The sequence below is a fragment of the Podarcis pityusensis genome (assembly GCF_964106645.2).
Source record: "Podarcis pityusensis genome assembly, chromosome: 10".
NCBI classification, from domain to species: Eukaryota; Metazoa; Chordata; class Lepidosauria; order Squamata; family Lacertidae; genus Podarcis; species Podarcis pityusensis.
This window is the reverse complement of record NC_138035.1, coordinates 30,667,917-30,691,020: the sequence shown is the minus strand read 5'-3', so window position 1 is coordinate 30,691,020 and position 23,104 is coordinate 30,667,917. Positions and strand designations below refer to the sequence as shown.

The 23,104-nt window shown below is 40.2% G+C and overlaps 1 protein-coding gene across 2 annotated transcripts; it reads left to right on the top strand.

The window, feature by feature from the left end:
- Positions 1–202: 202 nt before the first annotated feature.
- Positions 203–20,990, top strand: FAM227A (family with sequence similarity 227 member A). Of its 2 annotated transcripts, XM_080971134.1 has the most exons (17): positions 225–356; positions 1,304–1,369; positions 1,809–1,946; positions 3,867–3,952; positions 4,494–4,563; positions 6,021–6,085; positions 6,590–6,736; positions 8,454–8,555; positions 9,833–9,937; positions 10,485–10,608; positions 11,909–12,016; positions 13,698–13,768; positions 14,271–14,343; positions 15,329–15,447; positions 17,243–17,400; positions 19,736–19,885; positions 20,806–20,990. In XM_080971134.1, exons 3-17 carry the CDS (start codon positions 1,826–1,828, stop codon positions 20,927–20,929), a joined length of 1,623 nt encoding a protein of 540 aa, XP_080827260.1. In that variant the 5' UTR covers positions 225–356; positions 1,304–1,369; positions 1,809–1,825; the 3' UTR covers positions 20,930–20,990. The 2 variants fall into 2 exon arrangements, with proteins under 2 accessions (XP_080827259.1, XP_080827260.1); XM_080971133.1 differs by lacking the exon at positions 1,304–1,369 and having other exon boundaries at positions 203–356.
- Positions 20,991–23,104: the final 2,114 nt, after the last annotated feature.

Sequence of the window (23,104 nt, the reverse complement as noted above, 5' to 3'; positions counted from 1 at the left end):
TTGGCCGAGTTGTAAAATTACGTTAACAGTGTTATCCCTCGGGAACAGAGCTCGTGAGCGAATTGCATCTCACACGCAGATTCGCCAGACATAGTCGGCATCTAATGCTATCTGTTAGAGATGCATAAAGGGTCAAGAAATAAATGGTTTGCTCCGAGTAGTTGCCACGGTGACGGAAGAACGCTCAGGGAGGAGGACATAAAAGGGCCTATTGTGGGCGTGGTCGGCAGAGACTCCGGCGTGATTGGAGTGGTAAGGAGTGCTTCTGATATCGGCCCTATTAGGGTCCAGAAGAAACAAACAGGGTCCCACAGCTGTGTGGGCAAGGAGGTGCCTCTTCCTGCCCTTTCAGTCCGGTGCGTATGGGCGCCCTTGTTACTGCGATGCTATGTAACACCCGAATAAGTTGGGAACGTCGTTTTTTCAACGTCTTTTTTTCTGATGAGCCTCTATAAGCTTCCCAAAGGAAAGGCGGGGGAGATCATCATACATGGACTATTATTGTTCACTTTGTTGCTCTCATTTTGCTGGCATTTTCTTCACAGTCTTAATCTGGCGACCAATCTAGGAGATCTGCATCGGCAAAACTCTGCTTGCCTGGTGGACAGTTCTTCCCTTAATTCAGCCTACGCCATTTCAACACCCATGACTGTTAAAAGTAGTATTGTGCTTTAAATGCCTGGTGCAGATGTGGTGTAAACTGGTAGTTTTCTTATCGACGGTTTTATGTTGCTACTGATTAATTTTGAAATAGTCGTACAGTTCCTTGCAGGAGAGGTTCTCCCAAGCCCTTGGTTATTTTGTCTGCCCCTTTCCCAGTTCTACATTGTTCTTTTTGAGATGGGGCAATCAATTTTATACCATGCATTAGCTGCAGCATTGGCATATATAGAAGTTCATTAAGGTATTTCAGTTTCATGTTTTAATTTCCTGGTGATCACCATCATGGAATTTACAGTTTGTTTTTCTAAGAGTGTGCAGAAGTGATTAAAACATAACAAACCTCTTCCTCCCACCCTATCCTGACCCATTTCACCTGTGGATAAACATGCACAGGATCGGGCTGCACATTGATATGCAAAGCACTCCAGTACTGGACACGTTTTCTTGGAAATAAAGTTGCCAAATTGTGTAGAGAATACACCTGTGCAATGTAATGATACTTTTAGGCTGATTAGAATTTGCACATTTTTACTCGGAAGGAAGTGTATATAATGTAGCCTCAGAATGCTAAAATACACATTTTTTTATATTTGAAAAAATTATAATCAAAGGTAATACAATTTTATGTGTCTCTTCACAGTTTGAATGAAAAAGTAACACTAGCAAGAAAACTAATGTGTGTGACAGAACAAGAAACAAAATTCTGGTAGCTTCATAAAATCCTGATACTTTGCTATCCCTCCGTGCAGTGGAGAACAATGCAGTTAATAGTTGTGATTTTCAGGCTTGAAATTTCTTCTAGGAATACCTAACTACAGCTAGAATTCCAAATTGCTGCCTCTGAGTTGGCAGCTGTAATTACTACAAATTAAGGAAGACAAATTAGAATAATTTTCCCCATGGGACCCTTTCTTACTAAGCTATATTTGGTGGAGGGGAGTGGGACAGAAGTGTTATATTTATAAAGTAACCCTTTTGGTATCCACATGAGGAACCCTAAAATAGCACTCTAGGTTAAATCAGCTCAAGCCAATAATTGGAAAAGTTAATTTAAGTGTGATCATGCTTTGGGAACAAAATAGCAAGCAAGTTTGTGGGGAAATGTGTGTTTAATATAAATGTGTTGTCTCCACTTTATTTTTTAGGATTTAGTAATTTCAAGATGCAATTTGTAACTATTAAATCATTTGTGAGCCCTTTAAAGGGATTCTTGATATTGCCATCAGCAACCCAAGAAAAAAAAAGAGACGCCATCACTTGCACATTAGATGACAAACCACGATGTATCCTTTGTTCCTATAGTTAACAATGTATGTGTAAATAAATATATAGCTTGTATCATATATATCTGTTTTACTTTTGCTTTAAAGTGTTTGGGTAATACTTATTTGGTACTTGAACCTCATTTTTTTGAGGTTTGGAGAAATCTTGAGTCATCATTGGGGTTGCCATATTTCAAAGAGTAAAATTCCTGACACCCACAAAGTTGTGGAACTTTTTTGGAAAACAAACCTACATTGTTGAGCTTTTTTGGGGAAACCTAAACCAAAAACAGTTATTTTAAGCTTTTTGAGCTGTTTCCATTGCTTTTTCCATCATGTTGCCATACATCTGGGTTTTCCCTGACATTCAACAAAATTCACCCCCGACGCCATTTTTACACCCTAAAAACCAGGACATGTCAGGAATTTTCCTGATGTATGACAAACTTGGTCATCATCCCCAAACCTAGATGCTTTGTCATGAAAAAAAGAAATATAATTGCAATCAGTCTTACATGATAGTTGTGTGAGTTGAAATAAGGAAATACTATTATTTGTCTTGCATCTAGTGGGGCAGCAAGCAGCATGTGGTCAAAATCAGGCAGTCAGTTGAACACTTGTTGACTCAACATACACATAAAAAGGTAAAGGTACCCCTGCCTGTACAGGCCAGTCTTGACAGACTCTAGGGTTGTGCGCTCATCTCACTCTATAGGCCAGGAGCCAGCGCTGTCCGCAGACACTTCCGGGTCACGTGGCCAGCGTGACAAGCTGCATCTGGCGAGCCAGCACAGCACACGGAACGCCGTTTACCTTCCTGCTGGTAAGCGGTCCTTATTTATCTACTTGCACCGGGGGGTGCTTTCGAACTGCTAGGTTGGCAGGTGCTGGGACCGAACGACGGGAGCGCACCCTGCCGCGGGGATTCGAACCGCCGACCATGCGATCGGCAGGTCCTAGGCGCTGAGGTTTTACCCACAGCGCCACCTGCGTCCCGCCAACATACACATAACACATTGCTAAAAAAGTTGGGCTCCACCTTCACACTCTGCCAAGCAGTAGCAACATTCCTTTAGAAGACATCTGAAGGTAGCCCTGTATAGGGAAGTTTATTAATGTTTCATGTTTTGTTATGTTTTTATATATGCTGGAAGCCCCAAGAGTGGCTGGTTTGTGGGGGGGCTAGATTCCCCTAAATTCCGGTGTGCCAAATCCTCCCAATAATTCCTGGATGTAGTAAAAGTCAGAATTAATCAAGATTTGATTAAATTTTGCCAAACATAGAAATCTCCTGGATTTAGCTATGCTAAGGAGCCAAGCCAGCTTTGCAGAGCTAGCTAGATGGGCCATTAGCAGAGGACACAGATCAGTCATGGACCATCAAGGAAACCATCAGAGGTCAAGACTGCCAGGCAAGGAGGAGTGGGTATTCTTTGTTGAGTGCTAGTGGGCTAGAATTAGGGTTTCAACTTTGAATGATGTAGACTGTGGGGAGGTCCTTTGAGTCAATTAGCAGCAAGAAGGAGAAGGAGGGGCAGAACTCCATGTGAGTTGGGGATAACAAGCTGGAACTAAGAATCACAGAAGGTGGCTGTCCTTTGAAACCAATGCTGCACGTAAGGGGGAAGTCAGACCCTCATAGGATGTGAATGCCCTGCAATCGCTCCATCTAGGTCCAGGTTGTATATGTGTAATAAAACCATATATCATAAAGACACCACAGTCTCTGTTGTGCCTCAAAAGGTAATACAGACCCTAGTAGGCATGTCTGCAACCCCTGGAATTTCATACCATTCAGGGAGATCGGGGTGGTGTGTAGCAGTTTATAAAATAAATATAGCATTTAAGTGATGGCAATAGGAGGTTTAACAAAAAGAAGGAGGAAGAATTTTGCTTATGCTTTGAAGGTTTTCAAAATATTCCTTAACAAATATCTGGTAGTGTACGTCATTGGCAGCATCGGACAAGTGAACCAGAAAATTTCTCACTTAGAACTGGGTCTGAAAAGATATGACAGTAGTGAAGGAGTGAGTAAAGAAATCTTATCAGCACTTTATACAAGGAATCCCACTGTGTTTTTCTGATGCTACTTCTAAATAATAGATGCTTGGTCAAAGTATATTTCTTAGCCTTTTTGATGACAAACTGAAAATCAGTTGCTGCTGCTGTTGTTTTTTTAAAGTGGAGGTGAAGTCCTAGATCAGCACTAATATAACTGTGTTGAACCAGAGAATAGGAGACATCAGGTACAATGATGCTATCGCACCAGCTAGGTCTAAATGTTGCAAGTTTTTGAATCCCCATATTTTTCATGCACGTATATTTATTGACAAGATCTTCTAGTTGTCAAATATTTTATTTTACTCACATTTCTAATCCTAATTTCAAATACATTTCTTAGGTTCCTGAAGAATGTTCAGGTTTTAACTGAAACTCAGTGTTAAAAGAATTACAAGATAGTGAGGGAATTATTAATGCCTCTCTTATTGAATACAAAGAAGGTAAATTCCAGGACCTTGTAGGAAGTTAGTGCCTAACCACCCTTTTCCATTATTTTTCTCATTGAAGGTGATTGGGGAAATGGGGCTCAAGAGACGCAAGACATCCAGAAAAGTATCGAGATCAGTTAGGGCAAAAGGTATGCATTAATACTACCAAATATGAAATGGAGGCTCTAAACCCTTAAAAATGATGTTATTGTTAGAACATATTTATTCGAGTAAATTGGTATTTTGTCCTGTAGTTCAGACATGCCAAACCATGATTTGTGCTAACTGCGGTTAGAACTCTTGGCAATAAATCACCGTCCACCAAGTTGTTGCGTGGATAAATAGGGACCTCCCATAATCTCTGCCCTAAGGAAGGATTAGAGAGGGAGATAAATATTACCATTTTGTCTTACTCTTTCTCCAAGGCACTGAGGTTGGAATACATGGCTATTTGGCTCCACACTGCCATCACCATTTTATTCTCTTTTTGTGTCCCAAAATACTGAACAACTTGGGAGTGTGAGAAGAATCTGGTTATAAAGGAAAAAATTATCAGTGAGCGTTAGCCTGAATTTGTAAAGGGTTTTTTCCCCTGATGTCCAGGGACAGACATGGATAAGATTTAGTAATAACAAAAACAGGTCATGAGATGTCATGAGTCGCAACAATTAGGTTTCCCAGTGCAGAGTTGCAGTAGAATCAGTTGAGCATCTTAGCCAGTCAAAGTACATTTAAGAAAGTAACTGTTTTCCTGGCATGGACTGAGCTTAGATATATTGGAAAATACAAACGAAGGTGCTGAATTTAATTAGGGAAGAGGATGCTTACTGGAGGGAAGCTATTACTTGCAGAGGATAATTTATGGTCAAATCAGGGCTTTGAACTAGGCACTGGGGATTTCATTAAGCAAATACAAGCATAATACTGGTCACTGCAGGGAAATTCCCCTTTATGGTAGGCCACTTGGGGAACTTCGGTGGGAAGCTTTGGGAACCCCCCTCAATAAATGATAATTAATTCAATTTGAGTTTTCTCTGATTACTTATGTTAGTGTTATGCTCTTTGCTCAGAGCAAAACCCTAGCGAATATACTTGGTCTCAAGGCCTGTTTAGAGTTCCAGTTTAAGCAAGCATTGTTTCAGCATGCTGTCCACTATACCACTCTGGCTCCTGGTCATCAGTATGGGCTCACTTCGTTCTGGGTGGCCACAGTACCCACACAAACCACTGACAAATAACAAACCTCCCTTTGCTTGGAATCCATTTGCTACCTACTATAGTACCATTGGCCGGCTCCCTCGACTAATAAAGCGGGATGAGTGCCGCAACCCCAGAGTCGGTCACAACTGGACCTAATGGGCAGAGGTCCCTTAACCTTTTATAGTACCATTATAGTACCATTAAAAACTGGCACAGGCATGTGGTGGAGTGCAGTGGAAAGGGGAAAATATGCTACTTCATTTTTCTGGTGGAGCAAAAATATTTGCAAACCACAACCCCAAATCCAGTGCTCTTATTTAACCAATTCGTGCGAAAAGGTTGTCCATTTTATCCTAAAATGCTCTTCAGATGCTAAGGGTGGCCATTTTTTTCCCTTATGCTGTAGAGAGAGACCAGAAGGTGACACAGAAGTTTGGGAAGCATGCTACAGAGAAAATAGCTCAGAAAAAGGTATGATGGCATGTGAGGGATCAGGAGTCATTGATTCCTGTGCATATTAGAAAGATGCAGAATCCTAGATGCTCAGGAAGTATGAGATGAATTGTGACACAAGTGCCTAGGAAGGTCTCATGATGAATCAGATAGTTTTTAATCCATTATACACTCCTATAATAATTGTTTCATTTATATAACACTAGTCGTTAGTATTTGTACAGTACAGTGCTTTTGAATGTTCAAAGGTTTTTTTCCACATCCTTTTACTCGCCACAGTCCTGAAAACAAGCTAAGATATTATTAGTACCTAATTCTAGAGGGGGAGCTAAGGCTGAATATGGCACTAGATTTGTTAATAGTTAACCATTGCTGTGTATGAAGGTGATTTTTGTCAGGACTCTGGTGAGTCCCAGAAACTGTGGAATGTCAACAGACTGTCCTTAGAGTGCTCACTGGGTTGAATTGTGGGCTGAGTGTCTTCTTGATTTCTCATGTATTAATTGTTTTTTTAACCCCTAGATGGTAACAGAAAAGGATAAACTTGTGGAATTATATCAATACCCAGGATACTGTAAGGAGAAACCTACACCATTGCCAAATGGAATAGAGCTGAGTGAAATTTTGGAGAAGGTGATTCGTGCCCAGGGTAAAACACCAGTTGGTAAGGTACGCTGCATATTTCAAACATTCAGAAGTTGATAGCAGGCTGGATGAGGGAGGTAGTAGGGGTGAATTGATAATGTAGGGCCATACATGCTTTTTTGATGTGTATTTACGTGGCGCAAGATAGTATAGCTGGAGCAATGTCAGCACCAGGCACCTTCAGGCAGTTGCTAGGGCCACAGCATCCTGGCAGGGGTCACATCTGATGACTTCCCTCGCCCTCCCCTTTGTTGGTTTTCCTGGTCTATCACTCTGAACAGCCCCAGGTGGCTCAACCTAGTATCACCCTTGCGGCATTGTGGGCAGTTAAAACTGTGGTTAGACCCAGTTGCTTATGACCGCTTGGAATGCTGTGACTGTGGCTTGGTAAGTTAGGGCCACTAACAGAGGACAGAGCTCACTAAAGGACACTTTAACCAGGGCTCCCTTAAACCTGGAGTTGACCCAAGTGTATAATCTGGTACAGGAGTTATGATCTTGCTATAATAGCCATGGTTAATTGGCCTGAGAATGAACATTGTTCCTGCCTTCTTCCTTCCGTTCTTCATTCTCTCTCAAGGCAGAGTTGAAACATCCAGTGTTTCTTATACCTCATTTCCCCATTATATCTCAACTGGAAAACTCTGGTTAATATTGGACAACAAACCAGGATGTGAAATCAGGGTCTGAAACGTCTAGACCAGAGCTTTCCAAACTGTGAGTCGCGACACATTTGTGTGTCGAGTGCAGTGTGTTGGTGTGTCACGCGAACACTTCCTGCGCCCCTCCCAGGGATGGAGAGGGGTTAGTTTAACCTCTGGTTTGCTAGTAAAACTGAATTACTGTGTCATGAAATGATGCATGTCCCAAAAGTGTGTCACCAACATGAAAAGTTTGGAAAGCTCTGTTCTAGACCATCAGGAGCATTGCTAGGCCTTTGAAAGACTTGGGGCGCAGCCAATCACACATATTTGCATAAAATTTGCATGTACTGATAGTCATTATGGATTCATATTTGAGCTGACCTTCAGCAGGAAAGCCACCCTGTAAGCAAAGTAACAATTTAAAAAGGGGGGGGGGGGAGAAGATACAGGAGAGCCAGAATCCAGTACAAAAAAATCAAAGGTTCAGGCTCCTTAGACCATGCTCCTTAGACCATGAAGAGTCTTTTGGCACCTTAAAGCTTAACAGATTTATTATAGCATAAGACTTCATGGACTGGAATTCAGTTCATCAGATGCATGAAATTTAATCCTAAATTGGCAGGCATACATACACACCATGTGGGTTTTCCAGACAGGAGTTAAATAATGTAAATGTGTCATTGAGATATTGCAAACAGATTGTTGGCAACAGCTTTTTTAAAAAAAAAAACTTACTGGATTTTCTATAGAAAGCGTAAATTTGGATTAAATTGGGAACAGGGGTAGACCTGCCTTTTGATGACTATGAATTATGTGGGCATTACAAAAAAAAGCTTGCAAGGATGAGGAGCACTCATCCCATAATAAACACTAGTTTGGATGTACCAATAGTATGGAGCCAGGACTGAAGAGGAGTGAGGTCAGAGGAAATGAAAATGTAAAAGTAAGCAACAGTAATAATTACACAAAAGCAAAAGAGTTACAATTAACAAGGCCATGGTGATACATTTATTGTTCAGCTAATTAACACATGCAGTATGATCAAAATCCATAATCTTGATTTAAGACCATTATATTCCTGTTTAATTTCTTTAAAGACACGCTGGGCTTCAAAGATGCTGCAAAAGTTTCTCGATGCGCCATGTATCCAAGCTATTTTGCTGGACAGTTTCTGGTGGCAGTTTCTGCACTTGTATCATGTAAGAATAAAGGCTGAATATTGGGGGCTTGGAAGATATTTTTCCTCCTGATTTTTCGTTTCTGATTTGCAGGTGCTCAGTTTCTTTAGCGACAGTGCATTTCTCTTTTAATGCTAGTCCCAGTGCCAGCCCAGCAATTGCAAATGAACATTCCAGATTTTTTTTATTGCATTGCAGAGGGACAAAAAACCTGTAACTTCTGCTTTGGACCTGCTTGCTAGCCTCACTTTCAGTGCCACACAGGGATGGCCCACCCGTTAAGTCATTAAATAAGAACTGACTGTCTTGCATCATCTTTCAGGGATGCTTTAGACATCCTCTTTATTGTGCATTCCTGATGTTTTGTGTCGGGGCAGTTATACACAGTCCTGCTTTCAATGCAGTTTGTGCCTGGATAAGTTTCAGGGTAGACATACTGTTTCCAGTCAGTGCATGTCTCATAACTTCCTGCTGGAATCCTGTAACTTTTCTAGTCTGGGGTTTTTGTTTTTTTTTGTTTGTTTTTTTGGTCCTGCTTTTGTTGCACTTCAGTGCAAGAACGCCCTTCAAGATGGCCATCATGCAATAGCATTGGAGATGCATTGGCAAACAGCTAATAAAGCAGACTGGTGTGTAGATGATCCAGTATAAATCCATCACTAATGCACAAATGCATTGAATCAATGGCATTTTGCAGAATACACCAGCCTACCCACCCACACAAACCAGTCTGGAGGGAGGGGCCCTTATATTTAGACAACTGCCACATAGCATCCTTCGGTCCAACGCCTGTCCTGCTTTTCTTCGTTATGTAGCCAGTTCTTTCTTTTAAGTTATTTATCATTTTTTATAATAGTATTATTTATAATCACAGGAATTCACAAAGCAGCCAACAAATAAAAGTAAAAAAATCACAATGAAACCTTTAAAACATTAGCAAAGGAAACAGTTTAACACAGAAACCAGTATAATAGCATTATCAAATCATGATAAAAGCTAATGCTTTTAGAGTTGATGTTTCGCTTATCAGAGATACCTCGGTCTCAGACAAATTAACACTATATGTCTGCAGTAGCCCGTAGTATTGTGCCCAATATCAAATCAGAAGCCAATTCACTACTGTGAACTCCAGCTAATGGTCTGGCAGCTGTATTTTGAACAAGGTGAAGTTTCTGTATGCTTTTCAAAGGCAGTCTCATGTATAAGTAGCTTTCATTTCACTATGTGTATGTTTGTAGTTTATCCTACCTTTCTGAAGCCTCATTGCAAACGCCTCGCCTTTATTTCTTTCCCAATAGCCAAATCAAGAGATTCAGGGATGTTTGTTCGAACGCATTTCAGAAAATTATTCTCGCATTCTGTTGGGCTGTCACAAGGTTGCCAATCAGGAACACATCCTTACAGTAAGTATGAAAAAAATCAATGAAGAGATAACAGGTTTCAAGCAGGGAAACTCCCATTTGTGCCAATGAGAGATATTTTCCGAATACTAATTTTCACCCTGATATTGCTTACTGTTATTGTGCTGGGAAGGCTTAACTTTCCCCTATCCTTGTACAGTGGCACCTCGGGTTACAAACACCTCAGGTTACAAACACTTCAGGTTACAAACTCCACTAACTTGGAAGTAGTACCTCGGGTTAAGAACTTTGCCCCAGGATGAGAACAGAAATTGTGCTCCCGCGGTGTGGCGGCAGCAGGAGACCCCATTAGCTTAAGTGGTACCTCAGGTTAAGAACGGTTTCAGGTTAAGAACAGACCTCTGGAACGCATTAAGTTCGTAACTAGAGGTACCACTGTACTGTGGTGACAGTGACAACCACTCACCTGACCTGGTATTTAGTATTTCAAAACCCACAGCATGATTGTGGATCACATCATTAACTTAACATGTTAACAGTTGCAGTTAACCAATTTATTTGAGCTTTGATTTCCCCTGCCTTGATTTAGCTTTTCCCTTCACTGCTGAGTCAAGCTGTGTACACCTGCTTCTGCTACTGTTTCTCAAGGTCCTGGTTCAATACACATGAATTCAAGGCTGGGCTCTGTGATATATTCTCCGAGTGGCTGCGAGGTGAGATGGCCTGTTCTCCTTGCTTATGAAGGGAGCTGTATAGACTTTGATTGGAGATCCATGTTTCACACAATGCAGTAATGTTTATGGCAGTGCTTTTTTCTGGGGGGGACACAGGGGTACGCATACCCCTAAACGTTTTATGAATCTTTGTACTTTTGTCCATTTACTGTATTTATTTCCCCCCCGATTTGAACTATAAAATGGTGATTTTCTTGAGTCAAAATGAGAGTACCCTTAAACATTTTTTAAAGGAAAAAAGTACTGTTTTAGCAATCCTTCAACATAACATAACCAACAGTTAGCTGCCACCCCCTTCCCCTCTTTGAGTCACATTCAGTCAAGAAATGTGTCTCATCTTGACATTTTTGAGCTGTCCTTAGGCTTTTTTCTCTTACCCTACAGTCGAATCCAAATAATCACTTGACTAGTTATAAGTTCCAGAGAAGAGCCATGTTAGTTTGCTGTAACAAAAGCACCTAGCAGTCCTGTAGTACCTTAAAAGAATTAACACATTTATTAAGGAATATACTTTTGTGGATAAGGATGCAGTTCATCAGATGATCAAAGTTTATGCCACAATAAACCAGTTAGTCTTTAAGGTGCTATAAAACTCTGTGTTGTTTAAGCTACTTATATGTGCCCAAGGGGGAATTTGCAGTTGTATTTGTTAAACAGCCGTTCTCCGTGCCACTTAGGAAATGGTTTTGGAAAGTGAGGCATCTTTCAGAAGCAGTTTGCAATATGGCATGAAGGCATTAAAAAGTGAAGAACCCATTGGGCATGCTTCAGTTCTTGGGTGGAGGCTGTCTTTTTCCAACATAAAACATAATCATACATAGTAAAGGTAAAGGGACCTCTGACTTAGGTCCAGTCATGATCGACTCTGGGGTTGCGGCGCTCATCTCGCTTTATTGGCCGAGGGAGCCAGTGTACAGCTTCCAGGTCATGTGGCCAGCATGACTAAGCCGCTTCTGGCGAACCAGAGCAGAGCATGGAAATGCCGTTTACCTTCCCATTGGAGCGGTACCTATTTATCTACTTGCACTTTGACGTGCTTTCAAACTGCTAGGTTGGCAGGAGCAGGGACCGAGCAACAGGAGCTCACCCTGTTGCGGGGATTCGAACTGCCAACCTTCTCATCGGCAAGTCCTAGGCTCTGTGGTTTAACCCACAGCGCCACCCGCGTCCCAGTCATACATAACACTGTCCAATAAGTTACGATTTACTGTGTATAGATGATAATAATGAGTGCATTCTTTTGCTTCTCACTATCTGTCCTCCCCCTCGCCCCATATAGGTAGCTTGAATGCACCAGGGAGTTATACTAAATGGGATTATTCCCAGTTGGAGCCAGAGCGATCCAGAAGAGAAGATTTGCTGTCTGGAAAAGGAAAATTAGGGACTGGTAAGTCAAGATGAGCAAATCTTTTAATTTCAGTTTCGCATTTTTCAGATATTAAGTTTAGTTCTCTGCAATTCCACATCAGTTTGCAATTTTTTTAAAAAAATCGCATGAAAAGTCATCAGAAAGTATGTCGCTTTCTCCTTATATTTACATTTTTGTATGCAATTTTATTTAGTTAGTTTCAACTTTCAGTTTAAGGATGCTTTAAAAATGGGCATTTTGGGTGGGGGGGAAGGGTGCCTTTTGGTTGCTTGTTTTTTAATGTATTGACAATTGGGAGAAATTGATAAGTGATGTAGAATTACTGGAAGCTGTAAGAAAGACTTGTAACAATGCCCAGTGTGCCTCTTAATATTTGGCGTCTTTTACAGATGTTGCTGGAATGTGTTTCGTTGTTGTTGTTGTTGATGATGATGATGATGATATCCTGCTATTTCTCCAAGGAATTCAAGGCAGCACACAGGGTTTTTCTACTCCCTCTTATTTTCTCACATCAATCCTGTGAACTAGGTTCGGCAGAGAAGCAGTCAATGGTCCAAAGTTTTTCTTATGCCTGAGTGAAGATTTGACTCTGGGTCATCCTAGTCCAACACGCTAAGCCAGTGGTAGGGAATGTCTGGCTTATGGTCCTAATTAGGAAGTGCCTGCCAATTTGGGAACTTCCTTTCTCTAGTTGGGAAAAACGGGTTGGATTCAAAATGGAGCATTTGCAAAGGATAAAATTCTGCAGTTTCATACTTGGAGAAGGCAGTTTGAATGCATATATTTGCACATGTATGTGATCCTATTGTGCATTTCCAATCTCTTAACCATTTCTGCACCAGCACAGATTGTGGTGCCATGGACTCACTATAGTGGGTAAGCGTAGTTTTGTAAAGAATCTTTCTTGGGTTTTTTCTGTTGGAGGCAGTATTTGCAAATTGCTTTTAAGAGGATTTTCCTCTCCTTAAGGTTCATTATTGTGGGTTGTATTCCAGTACTGGGCAAGCAGAATACCACTTGCACAGTGGGAATTTTGTTTCACCTGTGCATTCTGCAGATCTGCTTTGGAGGGTCTCGCAATGTTCGGGAGCTGATTTTGAGCAGGGCGGGCTGGAGGGCACAGGAGAAAAAGTTCCATTGTGTGCATGTAACTCTGCTACTTGAGTAGAGCTGTAGTATTGGATACAGCCCTGTGTAATCAACATGTCTGCTTCCAGGAGGTCTGATATAGTATATTTGTGGTGTAGGAGGATATTCAGTTCCAGGTACAATAGATCAGTCTTTCCTAGAGTTGGCATCCAGCTGTGAAGGGAGCACTGCCTTTATTCACTTCCCTGTTTTGATGGGATTTACCCCCTTGGATCAGCAAAATATTCAAGTGTTCATGATTGTTCGGCTCGTACCTGGCTAGTTTAGAACCATTTGGGGTCAGCTTCCATGTGAGCCTCGTAACTGATGGTGTAGGAAGGAAGATGGCTATGTACTGCTAGGGTAGAGGATAGCCTTCCATAGGTGGAACCCTCATCATTTCAATAGGATTCTGAGAAATCCCCCAAAGGACCAAACTGCATATGTAAGAAGTATAAAGTATGCGTTGTGGACAGTGTGTTCTGTGTCCCAGGCAGAGAGAAAATTCCCTATTCACCCAATCATAGGTAATAAGGAAATAATTTATAATAAGCAACTTTGATTTCCACAGGCTGTGATATTTCCTTTAGCAACTATGCGTTACCTGGTACTACACGGAAGCACCCATTGACACTCCGAAAGGTAATAGGTTATTTCATTTGCAAGCATCAGTATAGGGGCTGTTAATATGGGCAAAGTGTTCTAAAGATAGACGAAAGATTATACCAGAGCAGGTGGAGGATCAACTCATAGAATCATAGAATTGTACAGCTGGAAGTGACTACAAGGATCATCTAGTCCAACAGGAATCTTGCCCTACTTGGGGCTTGAACCCACAACCTTGAGATTAAGAGTCTGGTGCTCCTATCGATCGAGGCATTTGCTCATATGACTTAAGGTCTATAAGCCCCATGGTACAATGATTTTAAGAAAATAGTACCAGTAACTCTTCCCAATGCTGTGTTGCATTTGGTAAATAAGAGTGAGCGCTGATCTAGTAAAAAGAAATGAAAAATGCTACCTGAATAATGTTTAAAGTCCTTTCCTCCTTTTTAAAATCTTCAAACTTACTCCTCCCCACCCAAATTTAATATGTAAAAACATAAATGTGGTATGAATTTTTTCTTCATCTCTTGTGATCTAGAAGCATACAGCCATTAAAAAAGTCAAGAAGTCTGTCTCCAGGAAAAAAATTCAAAAGCAGTTTCCTTTGGAAGGTAATACAGTGAAAAATTTGATAAATGTATGTAAGATCTGTTGTAAACATTAGAGTCCTCCATTGCGCTAACAGCATTGATGTGGCATGCTTTTTCCAAGTGAGTGTATGGAAGCGTGTGTTGTCATGACTCATAAGTAAGAGATGTAGATGAATTACAGTGGTACCTCAGGTTACATATGCTTCAGGTTACAGACTCGGCGAGAAGCCAAATTACAGAGAACCAGGCAGGGGGCCTTCTCGGTAGTGGCACCCGCCCTGTGGAACGCCCTCCCACCAGATGTCAAAGAGAAAAACAACTACAGTGGTACCTTGGGTTAAGAACTTAATTCGTTCTGGAGGTCCGTTCTTAACCTGAAACTGTTCTTAACCTGAGGTACCACTTTAGCTGATGGGGCCTCCCACTGCTACTGCACCGCCGCTGCGCAATTTCTGTTCTCATCCTGAAGCAAAGTTCTTAACCCGAGGTACTATTTCTGGGTTAGCGGAGTCTGTAACCTGAAGTGACTGTAACCCAAGGTACCACTGTACCAGACTTTTAGAAGACATCTGAAGGCAGCCCTGTTTAGGGAAGTTTTTAATGTTTAATAGGTTATTGTATTTTAATATTCTGGTGGAAGCTGCCCAGAGTGGCTGGGGAAACCCAGCCAGATGGGCGGGGTATAAATTATTATTATTATTATTATTATTATTATTAATCTCTCCTTTGGGTAAAGCATGGTATGTTCTCTCATTTCTTCATATATTAAGTGTATGGGCTCCCAGTAAAACGAGGCTGCATTTTAAGCTGTATTTTAATCAACTGGTTTTTTAAAAATGTTTTTATTGTATTTTATATTTAGTGTTAACCACCCTGAGTCTGAGTCTTGGCCAGGGAGGGCGGGGGTATAAATAAAAAGTTGTTTTTGTTGTTAGTCATTCTTTTTAAATTAAGAGACAGCTTACATAACAACTGAGAAGCCTTTTCTCCCTCCCCCAACCCCTAGAAAAAATGAGTCTATATTTTCACTCTTTGAGGACTACAGAGGATGATGAGCAGCATTCATCACAGAAGTATCAACGCTCATCAAAAAAGAAACTGAAGATTGCTTTGCTTCCTCGAGAGGTAATGTAATTCATGTGGAGGGGACATTTTAAAATAGCACAATTACTTGAGGATAAGATAGTAACATATCCCTACTGCTTATACAGATGTCCTTTGAATTCAATACAGAAAAGAAAGTTTATTCAGCTAGGATAATAATAATAATAATAATTTTATTTATACCCTGCCCTCCCCAGTCAGGACCTGGCTCAGGGTGGCTAACATCAGAATATATAATACATTAAAAATATAGAATCAAACAATCAATTAAAATACAACTTAGAATCAAGCTAAGGTCAGAATAAAATCAGATGGCAACCCACGAATTATAACTATAAGGGTTGGGAACATTAAGTGCTATTTGTGCTGGCCTTACTGGGTGGGACATAGGGAAGAGTTTCGGAGACCACTTACATGCAGGGTCTTATAAAAGGATCTTATAGAAGTAGAGGGGGTCAGACTGGGCCCTGACCAAAGGCATGGCGGAATAGCTCCATCTTACAGGCCCTGCGGAAAGATGTCAGATCCTGCAGGGCCCTGGTCTCTTGTGACAGAGCATTCCACCAGGCTGGGGCCAGTGCCAAAAAGGCCGTGGCTCTGGTCGAAGGCAGTCTAACCTCCTTAAGGCCTGGGACCTCCAAGGTGTTATTATTTACATAAGGTCCTCCGCGGGGCATACTAGGAGAGGCGGTCCCGTAAGTACGAGGGTCCTAGGCCGTATAGAGTTTTGAAGGTTAAAACCAGCACCTTAAAGGATACAAGCTTAATGAGGATGATTATTTTGAGAGACACAAAAATCAGGAGTGAAACAGAAAAGAAGCATCTTGAATGAGCAGTTATGTCAATCAGAGAGCAATCCCAGATTATCTGTGAGCTGATTCACACTTGAAAACTACCCACATGGAAGTATAAGGGGCCACAGCCAGGCTGACCACAAGGCATCACTCATGCAGAAAGACTGTGTAACCTCCAGAAGGGCGAGTTTAAAAATTGCTAATGGAACCACAGAAAACGTGAATCCATGCACATACATGCCATTCATGCAAAAAGCATCTGTGAGCCCTGCTCAGCCATGAGACAACCCTTCCCGTTATTGAGGGGCTCACATTAGGATATTAAATATAGCAAGCTGTAAAGGTGAGGTTGCTGCATTATTGTGGCAATGAACAATCTGTAGGAAATCAAAGATCAGGGATACAATAATGTATCTTCTAGATCTAGAAGAATGATGTATATTTGTAAAACAATTGACATTCAAAAGATATTTCAAATCTTTCCCTTTGGTTTTTGTTGTGAAAATTGGATGCAACAGTTCAAGGTTTCTGACCTGAAATGCAACATAAACGTAAAATTTTACTGCTTTTGATTTGTTACTTCCCCTGATAGGTTAAAAGAACAAATGCATCAAAGTATACTGAATTCTGTTGCGCGTAAAGTGAAATAGAATGAATAGCTGCCAGCTATTACCAAATGTTGAATACTACATGCCTTTTGCCATCAAACGTTAACTGCTGCTGCAAAATTATTGGGTGTCAAATTATTGGATTCAAAATGATTGAATATCAAATGGTAGCTGGGGAATGTTTGGAGAATGTTCTCCATCAAAATTCAGGAAGACTTTGAGAAGCTATTTTTTATATTTTTATATTTGAGAAGCTAACAAAGTGTTAGCAGTGGTTGTTGCGGACAGTTTGAATGTATTATCAAAGTTCTGTGAGCATTTACTCTGGATGGAAACAATTACAGTTGTAAGATGCTACTACATCCACAAATCTGAGTGTAAAAGAAGTAACCACTGTCCTCATTTATCTTCTAGTCACATCCAGCCAGTTCTGGTCCTGAGTACACCTGGCACCACCTGAATATTCATGGTCACTGTCCACTAATTCAGCACTTTCTTCAGAAGCGGAATGCTGTATCAAAGGCAGGATGTGACATATTTTTAAGCAGGAGGGCAATTTGCAAGCCAATACCATATCCTTATGAACTGTTCAAGGGAAATGAGGATGGGAAATTCTTTTATATAGCTACGTTTTTGTTCATGATTCACCAATTCAGAATTACTTATGAACAGTGCATTATGCAGTCTGTTGATCAGTTCATAGCTTATATTTAGGACAATAGAGCATTAAGGTTGTTGTTGTTTTAAAAAATGTCCACACTTAACAATTCAAACTAAGCCACATCAAAGAGTCCCAGGTATCAAGGGGTGTAAATATACAAAGTAATTTTTGACAATGTTCTGGGAACCATGCAGTTCCTCTGAACCTCCGTCAGGAATTCTTGAGTGAGATGATCATGAAGGAAGACAAACTTGAATAGCAGTTTGCTCATTGTTCCTGATCTTTCTGTGAAATAATGCAGAACAGTAGCGAAGTATTGGATGTGCTCTCAGTATCTGATGGGTTAGGCCAGATAAGCCTAGCCGAAACCGTGTGCCCTAAATCAATTCTTAGATGCAGGGAAGTATCTGTCAATTTTGGATCTCTCAGTTTCTCATTTTTCCAACCTTAAATTCAGTTCCCAGCATTTCTGCAGGAATTTGTGTTTTTTTTATAAAAAAAAAAAATCCGTATGAGAATTATTTGGCAATTTATTGTGAATTTGTCCTAATAAATACCTTTTCCATGTAATTTTGACTATTGTGCACATTTTTGCAAGCAATTTCTCCTAAAGCATTTTTGTGTTATTTTCACAAATATGTTCATTTTAATCCACATTTTGACCTAATATATGCATTTTCATAAACAGGTGACTTGGTTGGAGAACTGCTTTGTAAAATTGGATAAATGCTAATTCTGAAAGATGGCTGTGTTCTTGTTCTCATAGTGTTTAAAAAAGTGCAAATTTGATAAGAGTCACTTTTAAATGCAAACCTGAATCAAATTTCTCTCCTATTCCTCCTTGGGAGACAGTTCAGTATAGAAAGGGTTCCCTGAAAGTAGGATGTTTAAAAAACACGTTGTTGTTGTTAGTGGTGGTAGTAGTAGTAGTAGTAGTAGTAGTAGTAGTAGTAGTAGCAGTAATAGTTTTTCCCAGTCTGGGAAGAAGTCCCCACTCAAGGGGACTTATATAGATAAAATAGAACAAATTAAAAATATAGAAAAGTCAACCATTAAAATGTAATTAAAGCAGACATAAAAAAGTTCCGCTTCTTAGAGTAGAGGGCAACAATTTAGTCAGCAGAGACAAAAAAAGCACAGCTAGAGAATGATTTAGGAGCTGATTTTAATATGTTATAGTTAAAGATGCAACATCTCTGTCTGCAAACTAGTTCCCTGTATGGAAGACATGTTCACACTCCCAATATTTTTTTGTCTTTTATGATTAAATAACCAGCCTGTGCTGCAGAAGGATCAAACTTAAGTTTTAAATTCTGAATTATAAAGCAGTTTATCATTTACTAGGGCTGAGGACTTCTGGGTTATAAAGAGCACAAAAGGAACACATGTGTATACCTTTTAGTTTCACTGGATTGCAGCCATTGACTTTCATTGGCCATTTCATGGTCCACTCAAGCCAAATTGCATTCCCAGAAACACACATGGGGCTGTTTCTACCACTGTAATGCAGAAGGTAGGAGGGCATGCAGTTCTTGACTTGGTATTAGTGGTCTTGGGCTCTTATAAAATCCTACTCTGAACCTTCAGTCTACTTTAGACCCATATTTAAAGATAATGGCCCCTATCCAGCGCAGTTATGCATGCTTAAGCCCATTTATTTCAATATATTTACATCTGTGTAGCTGAAATACTTATACCCTGCCTACTAACCAAAGTCCTTGGGAGAGTGTACAATATTGCTAAAATGCTGTACAAAAACAATTTGGATATTAGAGTCCCACTCACGGGGCAGGGCTTTCTCACCCTGGCTGATTTTGATATCTACTTAGTTCCTTGGCTCCTGGTGGTAGATGCAAGAATTACAGGTGAGGCAAAGGCCTCCCTCACCTTCCAGTCTTTGGATGCCCCAAAGCGGATGAATTTCTGCATCGCACAACAGGTCTTGGAGGAAATAACCCTGGCCTGTAAATGGCTGCTTAAGTAGCCAGATGTTAAGGGTCCTTTGCAGATTGGTGCTTCCTCCCCCAAGCTGCTACTGATGTCCATCTCAACTGGTGTAACAGATTTCCGAAAAATAGTTTTGCATTATCCATAGAGTTGCCATTGACTGAGTTTTATTCCCAGATAATTACAGAATATGCTTCCCCTCACCCCACCCCGCCCACCCCAAAGCTCAGTACATGTTCTCTTTGGTATGTTTGAGGTAAGCAATTGGATTAAAAATTTTCCTTTACTTCTGAAATCACGGATTCTGCCCAGACATATGCAGAAGTGATCAAGCAAAGTTTTCAGAGCCTCCGCCAGAGGCACAAAGATTTCATGAAGACTTATCGGAGACACCGGAGAGAAATGAGGAAATTTGATCAACTGAGCAAGTATAACCTGTTGGTTTTCAGGTATTTAAAGAGCTTGTTAAGTACAGCTTTATACATTACAATCTCAACATGAAGGAGACTGGACTGTCTAAGGGCCTTTCCACGACCAGCTGTATGCATAGCCAATGCATGGTTGCTGTTTGCTAACACTAAGAACTATCATGACAGTTCAGATAGCTTAGAATTGTAGCATTGGAAGGGACCTGAAGGGTCATCTAGTCCAACTCCCTGCAATGCAGAAATCTCAGCTAAATTATCCATGATAGATGGCCATTAAACCTCTGCTTAAAAACCTCCAGTTAAGGATAGTCCACGGCTTCCCGGGGGAAATCATTCCAATGTTGAACAGCTCTTATTGTCAGAAAGTTCTTCCTGCTGTTTAATCAGAAACTCCTTTCTTGTTTTAGACATCCTTGTATTTTTGCTATGTTGCCTTATACTGTAGTGTACAGTTAAACTTGTGCATTTATTGTACCAGTCCACATACTGCCTCTCAGTTTTGTACTTCTATTGCATGGACTTGTCATTTTCCCAGCATTTAAAATTAAATGTTTTACTTGTGATAATCCCTCGTGAGCAGAACAACTCTCCCTGCACATTGTCTGCACAATTGCATTAATTTTTTAAAAAAATTGAAGTTGTGTGCTTTCCCTGTTTATGATGGAGGGCTCATTTAGGCATATTTAAGGATAAACTTCAGCAAGACTATGTCCCTCTCAGCGTGGATGTCTGTCCTTGTGTTTTATTCATGATGTGCAGATGCCTTATAAAAAATGAGTAATCAGAGTGTGGCTATTTCACAGTAAATGACCATTGTGAAAGTAGCCCTAATTTTCTGCAATGTATTGCAAGGTTTCTCTTCACCTTCCTTAAATTTAATGGCTTTTTCTTTAAATTAATTTCAAGCATAATTAATTACACTTTTTCCCTTGTCACCATAGGCAAGAGATGCTGGAAGAGATGAAAAAGCAGGCCCAGAAGCAGAAAGAGTTGTTTTCTTGCCCAGAGGGACTGAGTTCTTCAGACAAGTTTATATGCCGCACCCCAAAAGTCACGTTCAACTAACTGACTTGTTAACTTACACGTGGCCCTAGCAATAAATTTAGTTTTCTCTTTTTGAAATGAATGAGACTTAAGTTCAAATTGAATCTATTTGGAAGAAGCTGTTCTATAAACATTGTTACTATCTGCTTTATAAAAAGAATGTTTAAAGGAAATTAACCTAGATTTGGTGCAAAGAGACGTACAAAAGCATTTCTGATTAGAAGCAATTGTGTATTACTGCATTACAGGAGTAAGGTGAGCACTGGTTGAGAGGGAGTTTCCTTCATTAATTCAGGCATGTCATTTATGTTGAATTCTTTTAAGAGGGGGTTCTCATTTTCATACCACTGTTTGGCCGTGTCCATTTCAATAATATATTGACTATGAACGGGACTTAAAAACAGGGCTCAGATATATCCTAGGCTAGACAGACTAAGTATAAAGCAGGGGTGGGGATTTTGGGACTCTCCATATTTTGCTAGATTACAACTGTCATCATCTCTGATCATTAGCCACACCAGATGGGGTTTATGGAAACTGGAATCCAGCAACCTCTGAAGAATCACAGGTTACCCATGCCTGGTTTAGAGGCACCTGGAAGCTGTCTTTAGAAATTTTATTTTTGCTACCTAGATCTCTATACATCTTCTAGATCTTAGCATACCTTACTTGGAAAGCTATATTTAAGCATATGTGTTTTCTCTTCACCTTATTTTCTGTTTTCATGAAAATCAAATTGTAATATTTACCTTTAAGGGGCAGCATTTTGAAATGTTAAAAATCCCAACCTACATTGCTTTTGAAAATCTACCATTATGTACTGAAATAATGGCTTTTTGCAATATCTATATATTTAACACAACTCGGTCGTTTACATTATTTCAACAGTGCATTACAACTGTCAGTACTTATTTCATGCAGTTATTCTGAACACAGTGCAGAGAAACACTAATTTAGTACACTTCGAAGGTCTGAACTTGTGTTTGACAATATTTGTTTAAAATCATAATTGACTACCTTTTTCAATGATTTCAAAGGCTCCTTAATCAGTGCTGTGACACAAGGCAGTATGTTCTTTCTCTACTTCACATCTTACCCTGCAGCCCAGTGAACTGAATGTGCTGGTCTTCAGTGTTGGTGGTCTCAGGGATGCAGCATTTAGTATTTTATGCCCATAAAAGTACTGTGATAAATCTATGGAGTACCTGTGTTTCATTATTACAAATCTATGAAGAATATATCAAATTTAATTTCCCTGAGACATAGTGATTTAGGAAAAAAATTGTAACAGGACATCAGTTCTATCTAGCCCAAGTTTACCTTTTCACATTTTATAATCCCAGCAATAAAAGGAGGAGTTAGAGGATTACATGAGCAATCCTACTAGAATTCTTTTTTCTTTCTTTTTTTTTTACAATTAGTTTGCAAAAAACATGCCCAAGGTAACATTTTCTGTCCTTGGAAGAAGAAATCTTTTGGTGTAGTGGTCTTACATAAAATACCCAGACATGTAGCAATGTCCATAAAAACATCACCTGCCAACTTCTTAATTCTGAACCAAAAAAGGCAATTATGGTCAAGCTGAGAAATCCTGGCAATGAGCCATTTCTTACAGACATTCTGACACAATTTCTTTTAGTTCTGTACCAGAGAAGTAGATACTGGTCTGATCCAGTTTGCCAGATTTCATGCTGTTTTGCATGGACTGAGAAGAAGGTGCCCATCCCCCAAATATTTGAAGTTACAACTGCCAATCCTCTTGCAATAGCTACGTTCAACAGTGCGAACTGGAGAGTAAGGCTATGTTTGTGCTCCTGCATTTCTGAACCATAGATTTAAGTACTGGGATATAGTCAAGGTGCATATGAAATAGTTTTTTAATTGTGTCTCTAAGTATGTACAGAATACTTTTCCCTCATCACTGAAAAGAATCACATCCCATCAATCCCAATGAATTTGGGCAAAGAGTTGGCCCCACTATTTTTAGTAAATAAGTATTGTTCTGTCCCATAATAAAGTTTCCAGTGGGAGTGCGAATGGTGACAGTGGGCATATATGGCTCCCATATGTGAGCAAACACATTAAATGTCTTGTGCATGTCCTATAAGAAGTACTATGAATCTGTTCGTCCTTTGACATCACTTATGAAGCTGCTGCTCCATATCCCCTTTCAGTCTGAGGTGTGACAGAAGGATA